Genomic DNA, 27,976 nt, shown 5'->3' on the forward strand with positions numbered 1-27,976 from the left:
GATTCTATGATTCTATGATTCTTTTACTGATTCATGCATTCTCCTGTTTGCTCCAATGTGAAGGTATTATTCCTAATAAAATTTGCACCTTCCTCTTCTTTGCCCAACATAAATTGCAAGTGGAAGAAGACTTCAGTGACAGCACTGTGATGGTACCTGAAAATCTTATGGACACTGACTGCCATGGAATTATATAATCCAAATTATTTAGCCAAGCATCAATCTTCTATTGTTTCCGCTGTCCTTAGCATGACAAGAATTTCTGCACTTAGTATTATAGACTTTAAAGCTATTAGTTCTTTTCTTTACACCTATCGCAAAATGTGTATTTCTCACAAAAAAACCCTCAAAGAACGTTTCTGAAGAACACATATTGGCACAAGCAATGACCAACTGACAACAATACCAACACTTACTAATCCAAACGGCGATACAGTGCCAAAGGGTTCGGATTAGTGAGATCCTGTCCTTTTTTCTGGTTTCTCCATGACCTTGCACACACATAGCGGTACTATAGAGACATACATACCATACACCTATGTTTTCACCCCAAAGCCTTGAGTGAAATACCAGCTTACTTGTATAGAGGACATCCGGGCATATCCTCTCCAACTGAAGCTAGGAAATTCCTGAGGATCATAGCCAAACCGAATTTCCTTTCCCTTGACAGTAGTACCATCTTCAATCTCAAACTTCATCTGGTGCAGATCAGGGAAAAAGTAGTTTTTTTCAGGCCTTTCAAGGTGAAAAAAAACAACAAAGAATTACCAGTCGCTGCATGGTCTACACCTAAGAGCATAAAGCAGTGGAAGGGAGGTGACCTACTGATGACCGAGGAATCCTGGTAGCGGCTAATAAATTCAAGACAGCTGATAAGATGGATGTAATGAGAAATCTCTTTCCAGAAGCTTTTACAGCTTACATATGTTTTCCTTTATAACTCTTGACAGATATATAGATATATATATTGCAAAACAGGTATTGGTTATTTAAGGAAACAAGTTACAAAATCGTATTAAAATACCAGAAGAAAACTGCCCAGCAAAATTAGTATCAATAACTAATACAATTTACCAGCTTATTTATCAACAAATCCAGAATATCACGTGAAAGGATAGCAAGGGGCAGTTTCAAGAGAACTATGCTGAAGCAGGAGCTACCAGGAGCTACAGCCAGACTCACTCCCGACAGGCCGTCCCCACGACGTGCGCCCGGCACTGGCAGCCGCCCGAGGGCTCGGCACACGCCGGGCTGAGGGATCCTCCAACATCACACCGGCAGCCTGGCAGGCAAAGAGCAGAAGCCAAATATCCCATCAGGAAAAAAGTGGTGAACGTTATCAGAAAACATACCTCGCTTCCGCTAATTAAACACCGTTAATGACTCGTTTCCTCCTTCCGGAGCCCTTCAGACTCCCCTCCCCTCAGACTCTTTCAAACACATATTAACACACATGCATAAGCTGAAACTATTTCTGGCTGCCCATGTTTGCTTCTTTCTCCTTGGAATGTGACAAAAGCCACTTTTTTAAAAAATCACAAGTAATGCGCCATGCCACATTACTAAATGCAGGACTACAGTTTTGCAGAACCGCCATTCAAATGTTTTGCTAATAAGTCAGAATTTCTACAGCAATATCATGATGAATAATTATTAAAAAAAACAAAAAAAAACCAAAAACCCAAAACCTAACTTATAAAAATTGTAAGAAGATGTTAATTTTTCAGAGCCTGGTACCCCAATATTTAATTTATCTTACAAAATTTGCACACAACAAGAACGTATGTGTTCATATAATAGCATATGCATATTTTTAACCAATAGTGGACAACAATATTGAATGACTTTCTACAGGAGACAGGACTTGTGGCACAAACTAAAGGACACCTCTAGTAACGAGTATAATATTTCGTACTAAGGAACAAGTACGTCTAGGCTAAAAAATTCAAACTGAATTGAAAGGTTGAAAGTTCCTAAACACGTATTTACATCGTAGTGTAAAAGCGTCCTGTTTTCTAAGACATGTTAAGCACCTGTAATCTCACTGAAATCACGGAAAATTAAAGTATTTGACACCTTTGTGAAACCAGATCCCTTTTGTTAGCTCCTTGGTTTGCACATTAGGCATGAAAGCCTTGTTCAATACAATAGCCATTATTTTTAACTTCGCACATATTAAATGATTGTTAGAAGTACTTCAATGCTTTAAAAATAAATCTCTTGCATCAACCCTGGACAGGTGTAAAGCACACTGAAGTCACTGAAAGTGCTTTCAATAGTTTTAACAAACCTAAATCTACAGTGTGGGGACAAGGAGGGAAGGGAACTGTTGAAGTATCCCTACATCACTCAAAACACACGGCAGAGCAAGTATCCTTCAGAAGAAGGACCACTTTCTCCACATCACAGCTACATCTGGCTCTGCTTCAAAATACACTGAGCCCTAGGCTAAAGCAATACACAAATATACCTGCAAAAAAAAAAAATCAAGCTAGTATCTGTTGTAATGCTTTAAGTTTGTATTGCAGCAGCAAACCTTAGAAAACTGCTAAGCGGAACAGACAGCTACCACTCTTACAGGTAATGCTTGCAGGAAAATCAACCATCCCTGGCCCCACAACTCGGGAGAAGGAGTGAGAGGAGGAATGACTCTCAGTTATCTTATTTGATAAGATAACAGGTTTAGCAGTGCCTCATGCCATCTCACTGTGGGCTTTGACAGAGAAGCCTCAGGCAAGTGGTGGTAAATGAGGCATGGGGGAAGGCAAGATGAAGGACAATGAACTCAAAGAGGAACACCTTTCCTCATGTGAGCGAGCCACAAAATGGCTGGGAACCACATCTACCTTGTTCTTTCTCCCTTTGGAAGGCAAAGGAGGAGTTGCATGGGTTACAAGCAATTACAAGCAGTAGTGCAAAATGCTGTGCACAACAAACACATGTGATTCAACAAACACATCCACATTTTCAAAATACAACCTAGGGAATTCTAAAGACTTTTGTGCTAAGCGCAAATGTGCTACTAGAAATGTCCTTTATTCATTTTACCTCGGCAGCCAAAATAATTCTTGTTTTCAAGAGCATAATAACCAGCTTCACAAGTGTCACAGGAATCTCCACAAACATTAGATTTGCAGTAACAATGCCCATTTTCCTGTGAAGAAAACAATTTCATCAAAAATATTTCAGCACCTTTTTCAGAACTTTAATCTTTCAATACTTTGAATTCCCCCTAAATTTTCCTCTAGAGAGGAAAAACATTCTAATCTCAACAAAAAACATTATGGGACATAAATTCTATCATTTATAATCTTCAATGAAACAGACTGGAAAACACATAAACTCAAGATGATGAAAAATTTTCAGAATTTATACATCCCTAGGACGTATGTATAAAAGGACTAGGACTTCTGTATAAAACTGCTTCTTTGCTGTATAAAACCAGCCACTTTATGTGCAAAACCAATAATCAGTAGTGAGATTTCTACCTTACCAGATGTTACAACAATTTATCTTTACAAAAATCAATTTAATTAATATCTCTAATTTCACTTTACCTGATGACATTCTCCGACTCCACTTAGTGTTCCACTCACGTCACACTGGCATGCTGCACAGATGAAAAAAAGACAATCTGCATTTTGCCTTTCCAAGATACTTTGCAGAGAAAAAAAACCACACCCTGAATCTGCAATTTTGAGTCATAGTGCCACAAGGTGGATTTTACTCTGGAAGGTTCAGAATAGCAAACGGACACTGGCACAAGGTGAGAAGAAAAAGCAAATGAGAAAGAATGAGTGTACGTGTGATTTACTGGTGCATTTTGAAGTGTTCTAAGTTGTGTTTAACAAAAAGAGTCTTGAGTTTGGATTTACAACTGTTTTCTTTCTTAGAAACATTCAGACAATTGATGCAAAACAGTGTCTTCCAGCCTGACTGGCACCTTCTGTTCTGCAGTGCTACTTTGGGACCAGTTCAACTCGCCGTATGAAAAATAAATGAAGGAAATATTGCGGGAAGGAGCTATGCTGATCTAGAGGTTTGGTGAAACCCAGTATTGACTCTGTGACTGAAGGCAGAGAAGATGAATTACATGAAAGGTGCAGCAATTAATCTTTGAGGAGACGTTTAGACTGCATAGTATTTAGAGATCTAGAGTCAAAGATGTAATGATATCGGTATTGGCTCTCAGGCTACTCATCCTATCTAGGTGGTTGTTGTGGTAGAACCTGTTGGAAAGGAAATAGTTGGGGAGAAAGAAATCTTTGAAGATTTTTTTATCTTTATCCTTTTTTAATCTTTAAAACTATTATTATCTGCCTGAAAAACACACACTTAATGTTAGCAAACATTGAAAATTGCAAACAGATCGGTATTATATAGACATAAACCGTAACAGATTTGTCACGCCCTGAGGCAACAAGAAGGCTCTTCACTCCTCTGCAAGCTAGGAGATGATAATAAATGAAAAAGCACCTTTTTCTCAAAACAATGAGCCATATTCTGGTTTCAGTGTTAAGGGGAGAAATCCCATCTCACTCCAGTAAAACTGCCATAAGGCCATGTGAAGTATACATCATTGTAACTCAGACCACACCTTGGTCCAGCACTAGCAAACACTCATGAAATTATGGTCTAATTTCTAAAAGAACTGCTGGTATCATGGGTAATTTGGTGTTAAAATTAAGTAGCATGAAAAACATGCTGTTAACAAGAGTTGTGAAAGTCACTGAGCACCAAAGCTGGTGACAGCGAATCAAGATGACTTTCAAATGAACACATTCCATAAGCCAAAGAAATATGTCACGAAGCCATACCTGTACAACCCTCAGGGTTTTCTTTGGCCAGGTTCCAGTACAACGGTTTGCATTTACTACACGTAGGACCTTCAGTGTGCTGAAGACATTGACAATAGCCCTAAAGACAGAAAGGAGTTAATATGGGTTCATCTGTTTTATAAAAAACATACTGCTCTTTAGTACTAAGAAAAACCTAGTATTATTAACAGCTCAGGCAGTTTACTGACTTCTACAGATGCATGGAAACTATGGCTGATTCAGACTTTGTAGATTTTTCTGTCTCGTACTATCAGCACAGGATTGTTCCACCCTGCGTATTTTTTCCGTATCTAATTTATTCTAAATGTCCCAACAGACGTACTTTCCAATTCTTTTATAGCCTTATTAGAACTGCTCTAAAGTATTAACTGTTTTGCAAAAAGCTTATATAACAAATTTCCTTAAAAATACTCATCAATTTTCATATTTACTACTTCCTTTATTGATGGAAGACACATATAGCTGTATACATGAGCCTACATAGATACCTCTTCCATCTGTCAGACTTATCCTCTAGGTCTTCTTTGCTACATATTTAGCAATGACTGTGATTTCTGGTAATACGCTACTAATAATAACCATCAGTGTATTAATAACAATAATAGCGGAATAGCAACAGTTACAAAGAGATAATAATTTTTTCAAGAATAATTTGATGCTTAAATGGCCCATTGCAACCCAGAACCAGAAGGTCTTTGAGACATGTATAGGTATATATGCACATATGCATGTATACATCAATGTTCTAGCATACCAAGAAGACACAAACAATACGCATATTCCATATATACAAGATTTTTTAAAATATCCTTAACAGGTAATTGCATTGATACGAGCAAAGAACAAAACAAAAAGTTTATTTCCACTCTTACTCTGCAGATAACCTTGTGCAATTCTTTCACAGTCTAAGAGCAAGCAGGCTTCAGGGCTTGAGCAATGAAGTGAATGTGTTCAGCAAAGGCACATGGATTATTAACACATATCGTTAGCTGTAATGGTAGAATACTTACAGAATGAGAACCAATGCTACCTGAAGGGTCACATTCGCTGTTGACACCTTTATGAAATTAAAAAACAAACACATTGAAAGATCTTTTGAAAACAGAGCTGTGGAATGTAGTAGTGCAGAAGTACAATGTAGCAGGTGTGAGTTTGAAAGGGCTTTTTAACATGATTACCTCAGAGGGACTCAAATACTTTAAAATTCAAGACCAGCAGAAGCCTTTAATAGTGATTTTTCAAATGCGTATTTAGCCTAGTTTAGACTATTTGGTTTGGTATGCAAAGTAGTCACTTGGAAAAATGTAGCACTAACCTACAGAACTAAGAGACATTTTCCTGAAGTTCCTGTGCCATCATCCAAAAAGGGTTTTAAACTTATAGTTCACTTCATGAAATAACATAGAAAACGATGAATAAGCTCATCTAATATGTACTCCTGGTGTGTCCCTCCCTCCCCACGCTTCAGCGGTTTTCCATAAAATTTTGCATGCAGTATACTGCCCTGGAGAACGCTGCAAAAAACCCAGGGGCGATCAGAAAGGAGGATTTTCCCTCAGAAGCGTTACCTTTGCAGTAGGGGAAGCTGTCGGCTGCAGAAAGGCACCTGTCGCACCGCCGCCCCGTGACGCCCGTTTGACACTCGCACTGCCCCGATGTTGGCTCACACGTGCCGTGCTGGGAACCGTCAGGAGAGCACCGACAAGCTACACAACAACAAACATGGACAGTGGTGGGAGGGTTCACCCTGGAGGTATTGAGCAGTAACTTCCCAAAACTTTAGTACTGCCGAGGTTTGAGTACTATTTGTCTAGAGCGTTCTTCATTTTCCTCTGCAACAAAGAGCTCACAAGGTCCTCCCATAACTCTCAGGGTCCTCACCCCTGCTTGGAACCTATGAGTCTGAGGTGACCTGTACCATGCTGGCACTGTTTTCTTCCTCTATTCTTGACAGAAACAGGTAGGATTATCTGAAAACATAATAAACCTCTCTTCTTCAAATTCTTTGTCCCATCCTAAGAGCAGACTTGGTTTTGCCTTTCTGCTTTCTTGATCTTCTTATGGCTACAGAAAGCACAGGGCAAATTCTGTAATTAGACCTGCACTTAAAAATATGATGGCGAAATATAGAATATGAAATTGTATGCCCATCACACCTTTAGATCTGAGGGCAGAGGAGGCCAGAAGCAAGCTTTGAAATATGCCATGCAACAGTGTTACTGTTTCAAACTCCTACGTAAGGTCTCAGTTTTGCAATGATTTATACACATAGGCTAAATAAGAATAATGCCACAAAAAAGAACAATGCTGCTACAGCCCAGGGGACTAATCTTTGCTCAAATACAGTCTAAGGGTGAAATGGTTAATGACAATTATTTTAGTAAAGTAGCAGCCAGTCTCCTAAAGAGAGAGAACAAACCTGTCAGATTATTTTTTGCTCTGGTTGTGGTAATTAGTAATAGCAGAATTCCGAGGATACATTGCTTCTTTAGCACTAATAATCTTTTGATTTCTATGAAAGAGCAGTCCTGTTCATGATGATCAAGTAGCTTGCTGATTTTAATGACAGAGCCTGCAGGTTTCCCTCTGCTTGATGTGAAAAACCTATACAAACATTCTGGGTCTGATCAACTGAGCCACGTGGGCAGGAAAAATTGTTGATATGATGGATGATTTGCAGAGTCAAGTTCTTCTAGGCTAGGATTCATGGTGCAATATTGGCACATGTCAAGAGCACACACTAATAAACTTGAAAATTTACAAAACAGTGTATCAGACATTAGAAGCCCAAACCAGTTGAAACACAGCTTATGTTCTACAAGTTGAGTGAGCCAGAACTCATAAAGGTACATGCCCATTGCCCAGCCTAAGCTTTAGATTTCATGTTTTAAAAGAGAGATACAACTGTGCCAAGCCTAAACACTGCCAGGCTCACACTAATCCAACTAGCACAGGAACAGCGATGATGTGCCAGGGAAGACTACCACAGCGCGTGCCTCCCAGGAAGCCTGGCCGCTGGCTGGATCTTCAGCGGTTTTGTTGCCAGCTTTGGATGGAACAAAACTATCATAGTTACACAGGTAGCTCCAGAACAAGGAAGAAAGGCTTCTACTCACGCAAGCAGGTGGGATAGCTGTAATAACCTGGAGCGCACTGGTCACATCTAAGTCCAGCGTAGTTACTATGGCACAGACACTGACCTCTAGGACCACATGTATTCTCCACTGAGCCAACAGCATCACAGTTACATTCTACACAGAGAAAAAAAGTAATAACTATCCTAACAGATACATGTCTAAACCAGCAGTTATTTAAACCAGAGTTTGCAAAAAAAAAAAAAGGTCCTCTTTGAATGTAAAGTTATCATGAGGAATCCAGACAAACCATAATTTTACCACCAAAAATAAATATCTTGAAATAGATGTTTATAATGTAATTGCCTCCTCAACCATTGATAATCAGGTTCTTACTGCAATTCTATAATGTACAGTTTAGAGATTTAGTTTGATGCCTTGCAAAACACATGTGTAAGGGACAGAAATCCATCTTAAAATGGAAAGAACGTCACATGAGAGAAGTACTTGACATCTTTAAAAAATAACCTCTGAGAAACAGCATCCACAAAGCTAGGCTAAGTCTAATAGCTAACAAGAAGCTTATCAGTCAAGCAGCTAATGATGCACAAGCACAGATTCATGATGCACAAATAAATGATGCACAAGGTAAAAACTGCTAACATCTTAATTCTACAAGCTGGCAAGCAGTGCATTGCAGGAATCTGCATCTAATACACAAGGCACGTTGTCAAACTATAACTAGCTGGATGGGTGCTTCTCTTGGAGTTACCACTATTTTAGGCTAACAGCTCTATCACAGATAAGAAGTGTTATTTTATTGAAATGATGCTGGTAGTTACACAGGCGCACACTTTATAGGTACATGAATGGGAACCCATCTGGGAATCCCAGCTGCCCCAGGTACAAGCTGAAGTGTTGCAGTTAATCACTTGGCTTTTATGACTGACAGAAATGGCTGACTGTCAGAAATACAAAACAAACAGTGTCATTCTGTTCCATGTTCATGCTCCTAGTTCCCCCTTTCGGTTCCTCTTTCTGCTGCAGCCAAGGACATCTGACTTTGCTGTGTTTACTTCAAAGAGGCCTGGAAAGACGCAGGGCTTGCTAGGAAGTTAGCGTAAGAGAAATAGAAATACTGAAGCTTCCAAAAACATCACATACACTAGAGTCTACCCCCAGCTGAACATTAGATTGCACTCTCTCCTCATTTTAGTATCATTAAATAGTTTAAAGGCTTTATTTTGATATCACTCCTGTTGAATAAAGCTTCTATTGAGTTCAACAAGGCAAGACTAGAGAGATTAGTTTTAGCCGCAGAAGGCAAAAAGTCATAGATCTACCTCCCTTCTGAAGATGACAACTCCACAGAGGAGTAGCAGGCTGGGCTGCTCACTTTCCACCCCCGTTTGCAGCATGCTGCATTAGTTTAAATTTAAACCCATGGCAGCTTATTTTAACAGAACAAGCTGTGAACTGCAGCAGTTTTGAGTCTGACTGTGTTTTCAACTATTTTTATCTGTCTTTTACAATTTGCTTTTTTGCATGCTCTTTTAAGCTTTTATGTCTCTTTTCAGCTTTTGGTGTTAAAAGTTCAAACGTACTCAATATGGGTTCGATTTGCTTTAAGATTGCTACCTGATGCAGTTCTAAGAAAAAAATAAAAAGTGTTTTTTTAAAACCACTGAACAGCATGTACCAACGCAGAACCCTGATTTTATGTTTTTCATTAAAAAGTGTTAATCTTCTCCAGACCACAAAGACACAGTCATGTGGTATTTCTTTATTCCACCCATTATGTTTGGTAACACAACATAATGTATCTTTGCAAGGGCATAAAGAATTCTGCTGTCTATTCATAGGACATAAACAAGTACGTAAGCCCAAAAGGAAGACGACTGCTGTAGCCAACAACCAAAAATAATGAGAGAAGAAAGTAAATCATAATGTTCCATATAACTCCTGTTAAGCTGTACAGGAAAGTACATACTAGAACTCAGCAATACCCTATATTCTTTCTCAATGTAAAATTCGCTAAGGATTAAAGGCCTCTCTCTCACTCTCTGCAAAGGCAGACAAAACCTAGGGGCCAGATAGGACTTGATGGATTCATCATATGCACACAAAACCATTATGACGTTCCAGGTTACACTTCATCAATTTTCCTCTCTCATAAAAAGCAGGCTAGTCCTTGGTGGCAGGTACACTGGTAGAACCCCATGGAGATCATTCATGTTTCATGATTACATGAACAGTTTGGCTCATGCCTGTCATATGATCTTAAAATGAGTGAGAAATCACTGTGAAGGGCAAAATGGGAGCTTCTAATTTTCTGATTTACAGAACACACATTTTGCAAGGTACCAAACAAAGACCCTCTGCAAAAGTAGATTAGTGCTTCACAGCTCTGCTTGGTTTTTTTACTATGCCAGTTCCTTAGCAGTCAAGCATGCTCTGTTGCTGTAGGTCTTCATGTGAAAACAGCTTTCAAATGGTTTGGTTATTAGTAAGAAAGCTGTGCTTACTGAGGCTATATGAAACTGTCCGGCCACGCAAAAAAAAAGCCTGTGAGAAAAACCACTATATAATTCTTCCCTACTATGGAAACATGCCTGGAATTAGTGCTTGGAGAATGAAAATGTATGAGGACTTCACTGTAGAGAACCAGAGTCCCTTGCTCATGTGAACATTGCTGCAGCCACTGCAAAAACGGCACCTGAAAAGCACTCCTCTCTGCCTGTTCAGGGGTCTGTCTGATGCTGTACATGCGATCGGCAGCCTTACCTTCACAGGCAGGGAACGAGCGGTGGCCAGGCTGACAGCCGTCACACTGAGGTCCAGCTACCCCTGAGCGACAAAGACACCTCCCGAGAAAATCACAGACTTTGGGCTGGGTACCCGCCGAGTTACATTCGCACACTGCAAATGAGAAAAGACATTTCAGAGGCAGCCTCTGCACAGACTCTCTTATCTTTCTTTAAAGAAATAAAAAAAAAAAATTAAAAAGCAAGACTCCCTGATGCTCAATGGGACCAAAATCTTCCCATCAAATTTATTTTGATTCGTAACAGCTTTTATTGATTGCCCACATCAGTAGTGATTCAGTACCGAGGGAGATATTAGTGCAAGAGCAAAAGAATCTCGCTCACAGTAACTACTGCGTTCAGTGTCAGTGTTGAAGTACTACACTTAGCCCGTCCCCACTCAGAGGGGTATGCCAACTATTGAAAGTAATTCCATCCTTTTTAAGACTAAAATGAAACAATTTATGGTTTGGATTTACAAGCTCAGGTGGGAATGGTTAATAAAATGCCTAAAAAGACAGTACGGAGATGGTTAATAAAGTTTAAAAACAGTCAGTTTTCTAGTATTGATTAGAAAGGGCAGCTTGATGCATCAAAGTGAGGTTGCAAACTCAAATTAAACACAAATAAAATTTTTAAAAAACAACGACAAGTAACAGAAATGTTCCCACTGGTATTCTAAATCTCATCAATGTTACTAAATCCAACCTCAAACTGGAGCCTGACAGCTGCATCACACAGTAGACAGTGATCAATGAATCAGGGGCATTTTTAGATAGAAATCCCCCCTCACCACATTTTTCTTCTTCTTTGACTTCTTGAGTCTGGGGAGAGCCCCTTATGAACACATCTTTGTGGCAAACAGGATTGAAATTCCCTCACTATAAAACTTGATATGCTTGCTGAAAGGGAATGTTTTGGCTTACCCTGGCAGAAGGGGTAATGAAAATACCCAACTGCACAGGTATCACAGGAAAACCCCCAAAATCCAGTTCGACATCTGCACTGTCCGGTATTTCCATCGCAGTCGCCTCCCAGCACTCCTGCGCCATGGCACTGGCATGCTGAAGAGCACATTTGTAAAGAAAACATTTACGGCATTACGATCTTAAAGTTCCTATTTCACTTGGAAGCCGAAGGCTGGCATTGACACCGGAGAGCAGGCTCCAAGAGTCAAAGAAACTACGGCACTTACGCAGACACTGGGGGCCAAAATACCCTGGTTTGCAGCCGCCTTCTGTTACAACAGGAAAGGAAAAGAAAGAAAGGAACAAAGTTAATGCATAAAATCACGCAACTCCTCCTATTTTTGCAGAGAAAAACAGATCAGTGCTTTGTAATTATTACTCTCGAACCGACAAAACTATTTGTATGACCCTTACACGCAAATCTCATTTAAAAAAATAATAATCTGTAATCATGCTTCGTCTGCCAACACAAATTTACAACTTCTACAGGCACAGAAGCTTCCACTTAGAGGCAGCTGCCTTTCTTAGGCCTTCAGACTCAGATGCTACTCGTTGAAAATGTAAATAGCTCAAGATCTGTTCTCTCCGGTTTATATTTATTCATTTTTCTTTGGAATTTTCTTTCTTCTTCCTTTTAAAAATATGTGAGAGAAGGGGATATAGAATCATAGAATAGAATCATAGAATCATTAAGGTTGGAAAAGACCTCTAAGATCATCGAGTCCAACCGTCAACCCAACACCAGCACACCCACTAAACCATGTCCCCAAGGCCTCATCTACACGTCTTTTAAATATGCGACAGAGCATACCCAGAGGCCTAGCAGGGCAATTCTTTTGGATGCTGTACGAAGGAGATACGTGATACAGGAGACTGAGCCTTTGTGGGCTGTGATGGCAACTGCAGACACTTTCAAGAAAACAATTGGGACTTGTAAATACATACATGGATTTGTCTGCTTATACCTAAATGTCTGCTACATTCACAGAAGAAAATACTTTTTCATTTGCCAACATAAACTCCAGTTCCATTAAAGCTAGCAGAAATAAAGGGGAAGAATGTTGATTTTAGGATACGAAAAAGGTTTCGAGGTTTTTTAAAGTTATTAATCCTGAAGTGCATTACAGCTATGTACGTGATTAAGCACTAGCTGTGATGATGTCTCCGTTCTGCAGTATAATAATATATACTAAAAAACATAAGCCCACTGAGGGAATCATTGTATGGATTTCAGGCAGCTTTGCAGTGGGCTAAATAAGAAATATGTAGCTCTCTCAGAAATCAAAGTTCTTGACTGCCAAGGGCAATGTACAATTTGCCAGGTGCAAGAGGACAGTCCAGAAGCAGAGGCCAGTTAGCCTTAAGAAAGAGATTTACACTGCAAAGCAGCTGACAAGTTGTGCATGTCAGAAAGTCTTGATGGATCTGTTCGTAAGAGCACCGAACAAGATGGTCAGCCTCTTCTGCAGATGTTTGCCGGAGGCTGGTCAAATTTATTTTGATCCATAACTCTTTCTGAAACTAGCCTACTAAACTGTTCAATACGAACATGACAATATGATGAACTTCTGGCAAGAACAAAGGCTCTCTGAAAGATAAATACCAACAGTAGCAAAATTACTACATAAATCTCCATGAAAGAGCAGGAACCACTGAAACAGTGAAAAATAGCGACAGGGGGAAAAACAGTGAAATGGGGGGGAAAAAAAAACACCAAGAACTTGCCGATTATGTCACCAGCCATAGCATCTCTTGGATTTGGAGAAGTAAAAGGATATACAGGAATACCTTTAAAACAAAAGAAACAATGAAGCATATTTGAAACAGACACAGTTATTTCACTAAAAATCATGACAAACCATCACTCGCTACCTGAACTGCCAGAATTCATGACATATACGTTACATCTTGGGAGCTTTTTATTTGTGAATCCTCCAGATTAGGAATGGGAAAGACATCCCAACAAACTTTTCTCCATTAAGATGGGATCCAAAGATAATGTGCTACAAAGATCAGTGGGATTTAGATCAAGGTCTACCTGAGCTGAACCTACTTAAAAATGTGGGACTACAAACAAGAGGATAAATGAGATGTGATAATCTAGAGTGCACTGTACAGAGAGGATTTATTCTATCACAGCCATTGAAAACAAACAACATTTCATTTTTTAACACTGTTTTTTTCCTTTGTTTCATATTGATTTCCCTCTTCTTCCATTTTCATCATGGTACCTCTGTTTTAGTCAGACCTCAAATCTTGCCCCAGACCACCACCTGTTTTGTTGGCTGTCAGAAACACGCTTCTCCTGAGGGCACAAAACATCCCACTGATGCATTTTTAGAATCTGATCATGGAGTCACAAGCTTTTATGCAACAAACACAATTCTGACGTTACTTTTTTCCTCAGTTTTTTCCTCAGCTACTTTATGTATGATTTGTTTATGGGGAAAGCATTTAATTTGCTGAATTCCCAACACTTAATTTTAATCTCTTTATTTTGAAGTAAAAATCTAATTTTCAATTAATCAATAGCATTAGATAGCATTCTGTTACCATTTTCAATAAGCAGAAGCACTCAGCATTTGTGTCGCATTGTTTTTTCTAATACGTTTATTTTCTCTGGATTTACAAATACCTTTCCTTCAACCATTTCTTAAAAAATCTGAAACAAACTGGAACCCTTCCTTCGACCACACATCTGCACCTACCCGCAGTCCAGCAAAAATAAGAGAGCATGGCTGAGAGCGTTATGCTCTGCCAGGATGACCTTTCCAACATTATGCAGGTGCTATTTTAGAATTATTTTTATTTATTTTAGAATCCTCCAAAAGCCCACAAGCTTCGTTTATCAGGCATGCAAGTTCCAAATCCTAGGAGGCATCAAGGAGAACAGATAACCATTTTTTCCCCTCTCTCTCACTACAGTCATGTTTCACTTCCCAGCCCAAGTGCTCTTCATACCTAAAGACCCTGAGACACGTTTAAACAATTTGTCCAGAGTTTTAGGACTGGAGTTCATGACTTACTTACTGAGAGATAGGCTGTAGCCTCGACAAAGATGTCTTAAATTAACTCAGAATTGTGAGAATGCAGCACAACCTATTTGATTTTCAAATAACCATCGTTTTGTAAAATAAACCAGATTCTCTTCATATTATGACAACTGATTTATCAGAACATGTGAAGCTGAAATGCCAGGTATTTTAACCAAGTCAAGTGTAATGAAAACTGTTAATTCTTTAATGAAAATACTGGAAAAGGGGCATTTTTATTTGTATACTTACGGACACAAAATGGATAACCATAGAATCCATCAGCACAGCGTTCACAGTTTTCTCCCTGGAAATTCTGCTTACAGAAGCAGCGGCCAGACCCTTCCTCACAGCCCTCTGCATGCTCCAAGTTACAACTGCAAGCTAAATAAGTATCAGCAATTAGGCACTCTTTGGAAAAGAATTAATTTACCTTTTACAGCAGTACACAATGGCATTATAACAGTAGATTTGCAGCTGTGAATGCCTGATTATTTAAAGAATTAACATTTGCATGCTGTTACATATTTTCCAAGTACTCTATATCACCAATTAATCTTTGTGATATCCCTTAGAAGTAAGACCTATGTTATTTTCTTAGTGTGTTTAGTCTTTTTTAGTTCAGAAAGCTGCATGTTATTACTCCACAGCACTGCTGCAACTATCTTTTCTGTGGCACCTGCTCATCTCTCTCCGTGGTCTAGGCTAAGCACCACGCTCTATCCACCTTCCCTTGCACACACGTGCAACATTATGGCAGCACGTCACGGCTCTGTTGACTTCCCATTCATTTCAATACCCAAACTCAACAAACTTTCCTCCTACCTGTCACAAGGCTCCTTCAGTCTGTTTGAAATTCAACTCTTACCTCTTACCTATACTCAGTCCTTCTTTTTTAAATGTTACATTAGTAATTATCCTATTGCATTATTTATTAGACGTTAGGTTCAGCACTGCATAAAGTAGGAGTAGTGATCCTCGTGACCTTTTGAGCTATAGAATAAAATTTTCAAGTGACCAAGAGCCAAAGGATACCTCATATATACATCAGAGAGCTAAGAGAAGCAAGGTCATGAGGGTAGGAGATGAGAGTGGCTTCTTAGAGGTCGTGCCACCTCACTGTGGGGTGTGTGGCAGCACCCCAGGCTTACATGATCCTATCTCCTCAGCAGCCTTTTCTGCCTTACTTCCTCCTATTGTCCTGCTGATGGACTGAAGCTTTAGGCTCATATGACACATAAGTTGAGAAGAAAGGGTGTAAAGCAAAACAGAAAGTCATTTGCAATTGTTCTCCAACATCTTTTAGCCACTCTTTCATTTTTCCTCCCCAAAAGGTGCATCCCATGCTCTCATTATAGCAAAAATACCTCAAGCCACCACCATGAGCAGATACTTAATAGAAACGGACTCACGTATACAGCCATCAGGAGCTCTCACTGGAACACCGTAAGGACGATAGTAACCTTTTGCACACTTCTCACAGTTAATACCAGCTGTGTTATGCTGTGCAAAATAAAACAGAAGGAGAATATGAGATAAAAAGGGGAACGTGGAAGAATTACGAAACAATAACATCCTTTACACTGTTTCTATATACAACTGAAAAAGGATCAGGACAGGAAAAAAAATGGAATATGACTGCAATAAAGACAGCATTCATCATTTGCTGTTCTTTAACCACCTGTTCTCTACAGATTTCTGAATCATTGTATTCTCACATAAAGCAGCTGAATTTTATCTTTAAAGCATAGAATAGAGCTATTTTAACAAAAAAAAAAGTAAATCTAGGAAAAAAATTTCTGTTTCACTAGCACATATTTATTTCTTCTTATACTACTTTCTTATTATAACGTATACATCGTTCAGGCAACTGCATCATTAATTTTTCCTCATACTATCTATTACTTTTTTTAATACCCTATGTCTAACATAACATATACATCGTTCAGGCAACTGCACCATTAATTTTTCCTCATACTATTACTTTTTTTAATACCCTATGTCTAAGATCAGCCACATCAAAATAAACCAAAACCTGATCAGTCAGCATAAAACAGATCTTCCATTAGAAAAGCATACCTCTCTATAAACATGTATTTTAGGCACACAGAAAAAATAACGTAACTAACTTGAACCACAGCTAAAAAAACCTAAATCCGCTGTGAACACGGTCCTCAGTGTGTTTCAACTCGTGCAGCAAAGCCCTCCCCTGTGGTGGGGGCGGCAGGAGCGTGCTGCGGCAACAGCATTCACCAGCTGAGTAAATCACGGTCACAAGGCATTCTGGTGGGCTCGTAGTCTCGTAAGCGGGGAAGCGGAGGTGGGGGAAGCTTTGCCCCGGAGCAGCTGCCCCCAGCGCCCACTCGCTGTTTAGTTCCTCCTTAGGGAGTGTCGCAATTCAGGGCTGAGCAGGGACCCGGCATTTAACGGAGGGGCAGTTCATGAGCAGGGCACCCAGGACGCTGCTGGGGCTGCTGCTCGCTGTCGGCACTCTCAGTTTGCACAGTAGTTTTGGGTTCTGCTTCCAGCTCTGCCAGGAGCCTCCTCTAGCGTCTTCGGATCTGAGCTACTGCTGGGAAAGGCTGACGCTCGCTCAGGGAGGGTGATGCTCACATCGCACAGCAGACGGAGACGCAGGGGCTGCTGCAGCACTTTTAGCATGGCAGGAGCACAGAGGGGCCCAGCATCTCTGCTCAAGACAGTGCAGGGCTACTTGGAGATTGTGCAGCGATGGTCTCAATACATTGCAGGGCACATTCTTCGGAGACTACTGGTGCTAACTGCCGTGGCACATCAGAGGCCCCACCCCAGACAGAGCTCCAGGAGGTGGATGCCACTGTCCAGGTCTGGGGCTGCAGAGAATGCCTGGGCCTCTCCCTGGGGCTTGGGGCAGGTGATGAACCTGTGCAGAGCTTGTGGGTAAGGATCGGAGGACAGACCGGCACAGCTGATACTGTAGTAGGTCTCTGTTACAGACCACCTGAACAAGAAGGCAAATGAAGCCTTCTTTAGGGAGCTAGAGAAAGCTTTGGTACTCGTGGATGACTTTAACCACCTCAGTATCTGCCAGAAGGGCAATGCAGCTGGGTGCAAGCAATCCAGAAGTTATTTCGAATGTATCAAAGACAATTTCTGGATGTAGAGGTTCATGAACCAGTTAGGGGAGATGCTCTGTTCAAACTGACTTCCACTAACAAGGAAGAACATGTGAAGGCTGAGGGCAGCCTTGGCTGCAGTGACCCTGAAACTGTGGATTTTAAGATCCTGAGACAAGTAAGCAAGACAAATAGCAGAATTACAGTCCTGGGCTTCAGAAAAGCAGATTTTGGCTTGTTCAGGTAACTGCTTGGCAAGATCCTGTGTAAAATTGCCCTGGAGGGGAAAGCAGACCGGGAGATCTGGTTGATTCTCATGGACAGCCTCCTTAGAACAAGAACAGCTCTTTCCAATGTGCAGAAAGTGAAGCAAGCATGGCAGAAGGCCAGCACAGATAAATCCAGAGCTCCTGATTGATCTCAAACTCAAAAAGAAAGTACACGGAAGGTGGGAGCAGGGACAGGCTACTTGGTGGCAATACAAAGACATTGCCCACACATGTAGGAGTGGAGTTAGAAAAGCCAAAGCTTAGCTGGAGTTAAAACTAGCAAGGGAGGTGAAGTGCAAAAAGAAAGGTTTCTAGGAGTACATCCACAGCAAAAGAAAAGCTAATGGGAGTAAGGGCCCATTGCTCAGTGGGGAAGGAGATCCAGTGAACAAATCATCTTAGAACACACGAAGGACAGGAAGGTGGTTGGATGTATTCAACATAAATTTACCTAGGGCAAAGTATGCCCGATCAACCTCATTGCTCTCTGTGATAAGATGACTGGTGCTATGGACAAGAGATGGGCAGAGCCACCAAGGTGGTGAGGGACTGAAGCACACGACATCCAAGAAGAGGCTGAGACAGTTGGGTCTCTTCAGCATTAAGAAGAGAAGGGAGAACTTACTGCTACCTACAACTACCTGATCAGAGGATACAGAGGGGATGGAGCCAGACTCTTCTCAGAGTCCAGCAAGAGGACGAGAGGCAACAGGCACAGACTGGAACATGGAAAACTCCAATTAGATATTAGGGAAAAAAATTTATCATGAAGGCAGCCAAACACTGAAAGAGGTTGCCATGAATGGTTGTGGCATCTCCACCATTGGAGGTGTTCAAAGCTTGACCGAACAAGTGCCTGGGAAACCTGATCTAATTAGACCTGCTCTGAGTAGGGGGCTGGACTACGTGATTTCCAGAGCTCCCTTGTTATCAGACTCTAAAGAAATTGAATCTATCTGAATGCAATTTTAATTCTATCACTTCTTCATTCAAGCATCCATTCCTAATACTTTCCTGACACTAACAGAAAAAGTAAATTAAAATCCATGTGCTTTATCCACAAAAAAAAAATGCTATAATTAGATTTATGGTAAACTCATTTAATCCAGCATAACTTCCACAAAATTAGGTTACAAACAATTAATATCAGTCATATAACCAGGACTCATAGATTTAGATTAATTTTGCTCTTTTCTATCCTGGAAGAAATGTAAGAGAAATGTTCTGTCATGAACAAAGAGCTGACAGGAAGGACCAACATGATAAATCTTACCAGACTGCATGAATAAAGTTCTGCACAGAAATGTCAACTGGAGGACAAAGAACATTTCTTCTACTCATGCTAGTAAAAATAACTCTACTCTCTTCTGACTGCCTTTAGGACAATATCTGATTATATTGCAGCAATAAGATGGAAAACATACCCTATAAATTTTGCTGGCTATTTCCTTTTTTTTGTTCCTTAAATACCATTATATTTTTAAATGCACAGCATGGTAATACATAACTCATGATACAGGTTTCATAAGAAAATAGGCTTGATGATAATTTTCCCTCTGAACTAAGTTCTGGTCAGCTGCTTGTCATCATACTTCAGAAGACTTGACAACAAAAGGAAGACAGGTTTCCAAGTAAGTCTGGATGTATTTAACCCCGAGATCACTGAACCAATGAATAATTTAGGTTGTGAGGGACCTCAGGAGGTCAGGTGGTTCAGTCCCACTCAAAGCAGAGATAAGTCCAAGATTATATCAAGTTGATCAGAGCCTTGTTCGATCTTTCCTGATAGTAATTAGCCACCTTGTACGATCTTTCCTGATAGTAATTAGCCAGAGTAGGACAAAAGTTACTCAGGATGAGAGACATTCTTTCTCTTTCCAAGAACGTATCATTCATTAATGACAGACACAGTGTAAAGTCTCTGATTCCAAATTTACATTTGTTGATTCAATCCAACCGATCCTCTAACAGAGTTAAGGGGCTGGAGCACATGACATGTAAGGAGAAACTGAGGGAATGGCTTTGGTCGGCTTGCAGAAGTGATGTTCAAGGGGAACAGAGGTGTCTAATGGCAGTTTTCCTGTACTTAAGAGAGAGTTATACCGAAGACAGAGACAACTCTTCTCAGACGTGCACAGCAAAAGGACAAAAGCCAGCTGTCACAAGTTGCAACTGGGGAAATTCCTACTGAACAGTAACAAAAATCTCTTTACCATGACAGCAATTAAGTGCTGTAAAAGATTACCCAGAGTCTGGGTAATCTCCACCCTCAGAAATTTTCAGAACGCAACTGGACATTTCTCAGTGCAACCTAATATAACTTTGCACATAGCCTTAGTTTGAGTGGAGCACTAGTCTAGATGACTTCCAGAGGTCCCCTTCTACGATTCTGTGTTTTTTCAATACCTATAAGCTTACTTCTTGGTATAGCCTATGCCCTCCTTTACTCCTGCTGGTGAGGGAGAGCCCTCTGTCTTTTGCTGCAGTAAGGAACCAGCTGCCCTGAGCTGGAATTTTATTTGGTTAATTTTACTTCCTTCTGTTAAGCAGGGAAATGGCAGAGTTCGTAATAATAGGAATGGGAATTTTTGTAGTTGATTTAACTGTTGCTTTATTTGAATCACACAGGACTGAGCATAAATACAATTTATATGTGTCTTTTATACATTAATAAGCAATGTTGTACAATGTAAACTATTTTCAGACACCTTTTTCCCTGCTTTAAGTCAAGTAACAACCCCAGAGAAATGGAGCTATCTAGATTGGTCAGCCAAACTATTGGTGTGGGCACAGTCCTCCTTCAAATGTAATTTATTTAAACTGACCAAAACCACCTTTTTACCTGGCAGTTAATGCAGACTCCTCCACCTTCATAATGCCCACGGATGTTTAAGCTTTCTCGACGCTGATCAACATCAGCATCATAGTAGCAATCAATGGCATGTCCATGGCAATTGCAGGCTGAAAAAGTAATATTCCAAGTCAGCTTTCATTATAATGCTGGAATTCAGTAATGTAGCAGAGGTGAAAAAGAAGCTTAGATTTTTTATGTATACATACACTCAGGTATGTCAGAGTATGCTCAAATTTACCTATTAACACCTGGATTTTCACACCAGAAACATGGTAAGATCGTCCATGTACGAGGAAAACATGCGCTGCTGGGCTTATCAGAGGAGGCAACAGTTGTACCACCTCAAACAACATATTTTTATGCATAAATGCAGAACTAGGAAGCTCCAGAAGAATGGTCTCAGCAGTTTTTAAAAATTATCAAAAACATGTTCAAATGTTTATTTTATTTTTCCATGTCTAAAAATATATCTGGGCTGAAGCTGTGTGCACTAACCTTTACTTAAAATAAATAATTATAGAGAAGGTATAAACATTTGAATAAAAAGACCTACACCAAAGAACTCTCATACTCAGCTGTAGATAAAGATAAACCCGCAAACTTGGCTATACATTTACCCAGCGGTTGTCTTCTGAATGGAGAAGTTTTAGGTACGAGCTCATTCTGCTTCCTGGGAATTGTGGGTTCAAAAAAGTATGTTTTAAAGAGGTATGGTATGATTGTTGTAATGATTGTAACAATATATTATTGTTATTATATAGAAAAGGATAGAATTAGGTGACTGAGATAACTCACTTCCCCAGTGTATGGTTGTTTATAGTCTCAGCTGTGATAAATTTTACTTTGGGTGGTTTGTGGTTAGCTCCTTTCCTTTATTTTTCTCTTCTGTTAAGCCAAATGAAGGTAACAGCTGAATTCACAGTGGCTCTGAATCCATCTCCACATACATATACTTTTAACTCCTTTTAACAGATGCTAATATTGCAGTGCTCAGAAGAGACTGAAAGAGAGATACCTGTGAGGCTTTGCTTGCAGGCACATCAGCCTCACCATATGTCTCAGTCTCGGAAGTAGACCTATTGAAAACATCTGAGACACATCCACTGATATATCCACTCGTGGCCTTGTATGCACATCAGCTGGCTTCACCGATCTCCTTGCATTGACGTGGGAGACCTAAATCCCGAAAAGCCTTTCCTGTTTTACCTTTGGCATAAAGACCTAGCAATACAAATCCCAAAGCCAGCCCAACATTTGTGCCTTGCTTGCAGAAGAGAATTAACCTGAAAAATAGCTCCACACTTTGAATAGTTCCTGCAAATAAAGTTTGAGTAAAGGGTGATGGATTTACCCAGAAAATTTTATCTAATTTCCTAGAGATCAGTTACGAATATCTCATACTCTTCCCATCTTAGTTAAAATGAATCTCTTCCTGTTGGTCATGTAACGCTGTGCCTGTCTTCACTGAAGTCTTCCAGAACTATAAAATAAATCTGAGTAGGAACCAACCATAGTAGCAAGCAAACAGAATAAATCAAAGGGCAGGATGATGGTTTTGCCATAAACTCATTCTATGTCCGACCTTCTTTTCTCGCAGGAGAGGAACAACAGGAATTTTTCTGAAAGAATGCAGGAAGCAAAAAGGGCTTCCCCAAGCATCTGGCTGCTAGGTGAGCTTTTCATTACAGATGTTCCAGCACTCCAGGGAAACCTTCCCAGGAAACTCCTGAAGTTTTGACTTTATAAACCTATGACTTCATGTTTAGGAAAATCCTCCCTTCATCTGGACCAGGGGATAAGATACTCTGGAAGGCAATTCGTTCCTGAAAACACCTCAAAACAGAAGCTAAGGGCCCTTGCCCTACTTTCTTCACGATTAGGGAAGCGTATGGGAAGTAATCCTTCCAAACTCTATTCCAAGTACCTGGCACAACTGGGAGCACAACTGGGAGTACCACGGACGACTGATTCTCCATGCCTTGCTACGTGATCATACAGACAAGAGAAGGGAAACTGGATCATTCTCTGTATCTCCTCCACGTCTTTATATGTGAACAGGTTTGGACAAGGAAGCCTTTTCCTAGAAACTACCAGCTGAGGTGGTGGCCTGCCATCAGGTTCCCTTATGGTCTGCTGACAGGAACCAGACAGGTCGAGACTGGGTTCCCTGGCCAGGTTGTGATAGCCTGTGAAGATCCTTGGGGATTTTTATTCATATAATTCTTCAAGAAAATAAAACATTGCACAAATGAGATGCTGGTTCAAGACACTAAGTCAGAAAAGGAAAGAAGAGAAAAAAAGATTTACAATGTAAATAAAAGCTCCTTGCCTCTAGGGCCAAACCGTCTATGAGCTACAGCTTACAAGTATGTCTTCTAACAGCGATGGGAAATTATTTGCTCTGATTATAGTAATAGCATTTTCTCTCACAGGAGAATAGGAACCCCTTCTACCTCATCAAGCATCTTCTCACTACTTTGGGCCATTTGCTGACCCAAACAGTACTGGGAAACTCATAGCAAAAGGTTGGGCTTATCCCTACAAGCTCCCACCAACCTCTTTCCATCAAGGGACCTCAGGCTTCTGGGAAGCTTAACGAGGTTGCTTTAATTCCTTCACTACCGGCTGCCAGGAAAAGAGGTCTGCACCTGGCAAATGCTCTCAACAAATCACCTCAAACCGCTAGGAGCAATCCATACTAAAAAGAGTATTTTTTCAGAGGTAGTTAGAAGCAAAGTTGTTTTGGCTCAGAATCTTGTAGATGATCTTCTATAAACTCATTCTTTAAAAAACATGACATTATTTATGCTCTTTGTCTATCTCTTTCCTGGCAGAAAATGTTTTCCTTTCAAAGAGAGGAATTTAAATGAGGTTTCAAATATTGCCCAAAAATTGTGTCCCAACATGTCTATCTCCTATCAAACATTTTAATCATCTTCCCCCCCGCTCAACACTCAGTCTTAGTACTGCAGTTTTGATTAAACAAGCCATCTCTTTGTTCCTCAAACTAATTATATAGGTACATCTCTTTGGCTTTCAAATAAGGTTCCCCTGTTAACGGTTTGTACCCACTGGGTACGCTACTCTCAGGAATGGCAGGCGAGGAAAATAAATTAGGCCAGACACAAAGGAAAGTGCAGGCTGCCAACGCAGAATAGGATGTGCACAGAGATGGGAACGCTGTCTGTACCACACTCACTGGTTTCTGGCCAGAAGGATGCAAAACACCTGTGTGTGACAGTACGTACCCCTCCACCAAAAGGGGGTCCGTATGCTCATATTCTTTAACAAAAGAATGAAACACAGGGGAGGTGGGAGAAAGGTCAATGGGCTTCTCCAGCTTGACTACTCAGTCTGTGGGGGCTAAAGCACTCCAAACTCCCAACTATGAGCACGGAAAGGGGTGCAAGTGTAGAATTGCCTGGACTCCCCACCAGGAACGTCTTTGTGCCCACTTACGTATGGTCAGCGAGGGACGACCATCAGCAGGAGAACGGAGGGCAGCTCAAGCGCCTGAAAGCAGAGGCAGCCTTGAGCAATCTCTCTGCAATCTGAACACCAAGAGGCTGGGTGATGGGGAGGCAAATTTTGAAGTTGTATAAGACGCCCATAGTCTCTGCTCCGCTAGGGGGGACCCACAATCTGTCAGCAGACAGCTACGACTGGGGAGACATGTTGACCCAACGTACTACAAGAAGGCTTCCACTTTTTTCATGCAATATTCTCACACGAATTACTATTTTCATTGTTTAATAAGAGAGAAGAACATAAATAATATTCATTATTGCATCATCTGTTGCTTATTGCTGTATGGAAAGAATTTTCTTAGTAAAGAAAAAAGGTGTTAAAACATGCAGTGTGCTAGTTATGCTCCATGAACATGTGTGCTATGGCTAACCCCAACCCACCTGTCAGTGTCCCTTTTAACCCAGCATCTTTCAGGCTACTCACGTTCGCATAGATTCGTGCTCCCAGCTGTTGCAGGTTGCCACTGTTTCTGATTATATCCAGGGCAGCAGTGATCACAGGTTTCCCCACAAGTGTTATGCTGACATTCACACTGAAACCTACAGAGATGAAAGCCTCTTATTGTACTGAAGCTGGATTTAAACTTCTTTTCTTAATTTTATTGTAGTCCAAGACTTGTACGTAGTGTGGAAAGGACAGGACATAAGCTCACATGTAAGGAGGTCAAACAGTAATATTAGAACATTTTGGAACATTCCTAAAATTCTTCATGATTGATTACTTTAATCATGTGATTATGAGTTTATTAGCACAAATTACTTATAGAGAACATTTATAATTGGATTCAATAGACCAGATTATGAAAGTTTATTCTAGAATATCAAATCAACTGATATATAACACTTTAGGATGAAGCTACTTTAGCTTCATTCCAAGGCTGAAGCTTGTTGACCTACAGAAAATCAAAATATTTATCATCGTTATATGCACATCTTCATCATTTTTTCATTATGCTTTGTTTACAATAATTTTATTAGTGTTTTTAATAAAGCAAGATCATAATTTCATCTTGTTATTTTTAAAATAGTGCACACTATTCATCAAGAAAATGTAGTTCATATTTATTTTGATTTAGCTGAATAGCCTACTTAAAGGGCAGGCAGGCTCTTATTATGGGGTAGGTCTTACTATCATGCATAGTAACTGAATCCCAGGAGGAACAAAGATACCGTGAGACTGGAGAGGCCTTTTCCAATGTTCCTGTCTTATCTATGTGGTCTAATAACCGAGGGACAATACAATTTTTGAGTATAACCATCCTATTCCCGTAGATTTCACACCTTCTGTACTTACTTTTCTCTAGCACAGACATCTGGAAAGGAGGCATCCACCTACCCACTTACTCTTCATTAAAACACAACTGAAAATATTGCATTGTCTTGATAAAAGTTTGTCTCAATACCATCATGGATAAGAGCAACCGCTGGTTTAAACCAGGCTTTTAAAATATGTTTTAGACAGCCTCATTATTCACAGTCACTTTCCTGTAGCAGATGAGCCGAGCAGCCTGATCTAACTCCTTGTGAAATCAATATGCAGATCATAAACTTCACAGGGAAAGGGAACTTCACAGGGAAAGGAGATAGTTCCTTCAGTTTCTGTTTTTACTTTTTCTAGTAATGATTGAAAGCCATTGGGTCTTGGCTGAGCTCAGTTATAATGTTCAATACCTCCAGGAAGTTCACTAACTCTGTTCTTGAGTTGGGCTTCTAATTCCTCCTGCTGGAAGGTGATATCAACCCATGTTTTCCAAAAAGAACTAAGGGTTTCTAAAAAATTATTCAATCTGCCAAACTCTTATTTCAATTAAAAAGAAAAATCTAAGTAAAGACTTTTTATTATTATGTTTCACACACAATAGCTCTTCACATGTTTTCTTGTCAATCATTAGCATCATCCTAGTTTTTTAAACATAATGAAAAATCCCTGTAAGACTATATCATTCCATAGTGAAAAGGATCATTTGAAAACATTCATGTATTGTTTTTCTCATATTAAATTAATGTCGTGCTCAGTTTACTTACTGGTATTGGTTTTCAGCACTCTTTGCATTACATACTTCAGCATGGCCATGGCAAACACATCGACCACCAATACTGATGTCCTTTATACTGTAGTAATACTATGGAAGAAGCACAAGAAGTATGTATCGGTCTTCCCTTACTTGTATCATGTCAGAAATATCAACATCAGATTGTTAAACATTGCTTATCAGAATTTTAAAGGCATGACTTTACAAAAGGCCTAAGTCAGGCAGCCAATGGTCAAACCTCTGGTTGATGTCTATGTCTTAGTATGAGTACCAGCAAATGAAAGTCAATACCCGTGATACTCTGATTGCAACAGGCTTGTGCAGCTCACACCAAATGCATATTGCTGTAGCTCTCCACTCCCCAGCAGCTACGCAGCCATCAGTACCCAAGCCCAAAGCTTGTTCAAAGCAAGCTTGAGGATGGAGATGTAAAGTACTGTCAAAGCATAAATCTGTGATACCTTGGTCTGGTCAACAAACCAGACACGCTGGTATGGGCAGTGCAGTTTCCCCATTCAGTCAGACATGATCACTAAACACTAGAAACAGACCAGAATCACCAGCTCAGTCAAATCACTCAAACTGGATTTGAAATTGTGACCTGAAGTTGAAACACTTTGTATCTCATCCTCACGCCTTGCAGGCACCCAGGCAACAGAAGATAAAAACTTAATTGGTTCAACTCAGTGAAAATATCATTACTGTATACATATCAATAGTAACTTCTGCATACATTTTTGTAGCTCAGAAGTTGTCTCCTTGTCTCCTTAAGAGCATCAGGGAGAACAGAGAGCTGGTTGTAAATCTTCATCTCTATGTACCCCCAGAAAAATTAAACGGGCAGATTTAATGCCACTGGAGGATGAAGAGAAAAAGGGTCAAAACATTATGCAGTTATGTCTCCTGTGCTCACTCTATTCACAATACAGTCCCTCTAAGTGGTGTATATAGCCTCTCTCAGTGGTGATCCTTCCCCTCTACTCAACACTGGTGAGGCCGCACCTGGAGTGCTCTGTCCAGTTCTGGGCTCCCCAGTACAAGAGAGACATAGACATACTGGAGAGAGTCCAATGAAGGGCCAAAGATAAGGAAGGGACTGGAACAGCTCTCCTATGAGGAAAGGCTGAGAGAGCTGGGACTGCTCAGAAGAGAAGGCTCAGGGGGATCTAGTCAATGTCTATAAATACCTGAAGGGAGGGTGCAAAGAGGATGGAGCCAGGCTCTTGTCGGTGGTGCCCAGTGGCAGGACCAGAGACACAGGCACAAACTGAAACGCAGGAGGTTCCCTCTGAACATCAAGAAACACTTTTTCACTGTGAGGGTGACTGACACAGGTTGCCCAGAGAGGTTGTGAAGTCTACCCCCTTGGAGGTACTGGAAGTACTCCAGAGCTGTCTGGACATGGTCCTGGCCAACCAGCTCTAGGTGACCCTGCTTGAGCAGGGAGGTTGGACCAGATGACCTCCAGGTCTCTTCCAACCT

General features: G+C 40.4%; 1 protein-coding gene across 1 annotated transcript in view; it reads right to left on the reverse strand.

Moving 5' to 3' along the window:
- Positions 1-416: 416 nt before the first annotated feature.
- Positions 417-27,976, reverse strand: part of LOC104072254 (laminin subunit alpha-3-like) — a gene marked incomplete at both ends in the record, with an annotated part of 42,181 nt that continues 14,621 nt past the window's right edge. The window contains 15 exons of the mRNA XM_009579234.1: positions 417-511; positions 579-735; positions 1,183-1,282; positions 3,049-3,154; positions 3,558-3,610; positions 4,818-4,917; positions 5,849-5,895; positions 6,407-6,544; positions 10,697-10,831; positions 13,410-13,472; positions 14,969-15,100; positions 16,129-16,219; positions 20,923-21,041; positions 24,886-25,001; positions 26,487-26,584. Coding sequence (XP_009577529.1) covers positions 417-511; positions 579-735; positions 1,183-1,282; positions 3,049-3,154; positions 3,558-3,610; positions 4,818-4,917; positions 5,849-5,895; positions 6,407-6,544; positions 10,697-10,831; positions 13,410-13,472; positions 14,969-15,100; positions 16,129-16,219; positions 20,923-21,041; positions 24,886-25,001; positions 26,487-26,584 — 1,550 coding nt within the window. The remainder of the gene's footprint in view (positions 512-578; positions 736-1,182; positions 1,283-3,048; positions 3,155-3,557; positions 3,611-4,817; positions 4,918-5,848; positions 5,896-6,406; positions 6,545-10,696; positions 10,832-13,409; positions 13,473-14,968; positions 15,101-16,128; positions 16,220-20,922; positions 21,042-24,885; positions 25,002-26,486; positions 26,585-27,976) is intronic.

The sequence above is a fragment of the Fulmarus glacialis genome, unplaced genomic scaffold (genome assembly GCF_000690835.1).
Source record: "Fulmarus glacialis isolate BGI_N327 unplaced genomic scaffold, ASM69083v1 scaffold9476, whole genome shotgun sequence".
Taxonomy (NCBI): Eukaryota; Metazoa; Chordata; class Aves; order Procellariiformes; family Procellariidae; genus Fulmarus; species Fulmarus glacialis.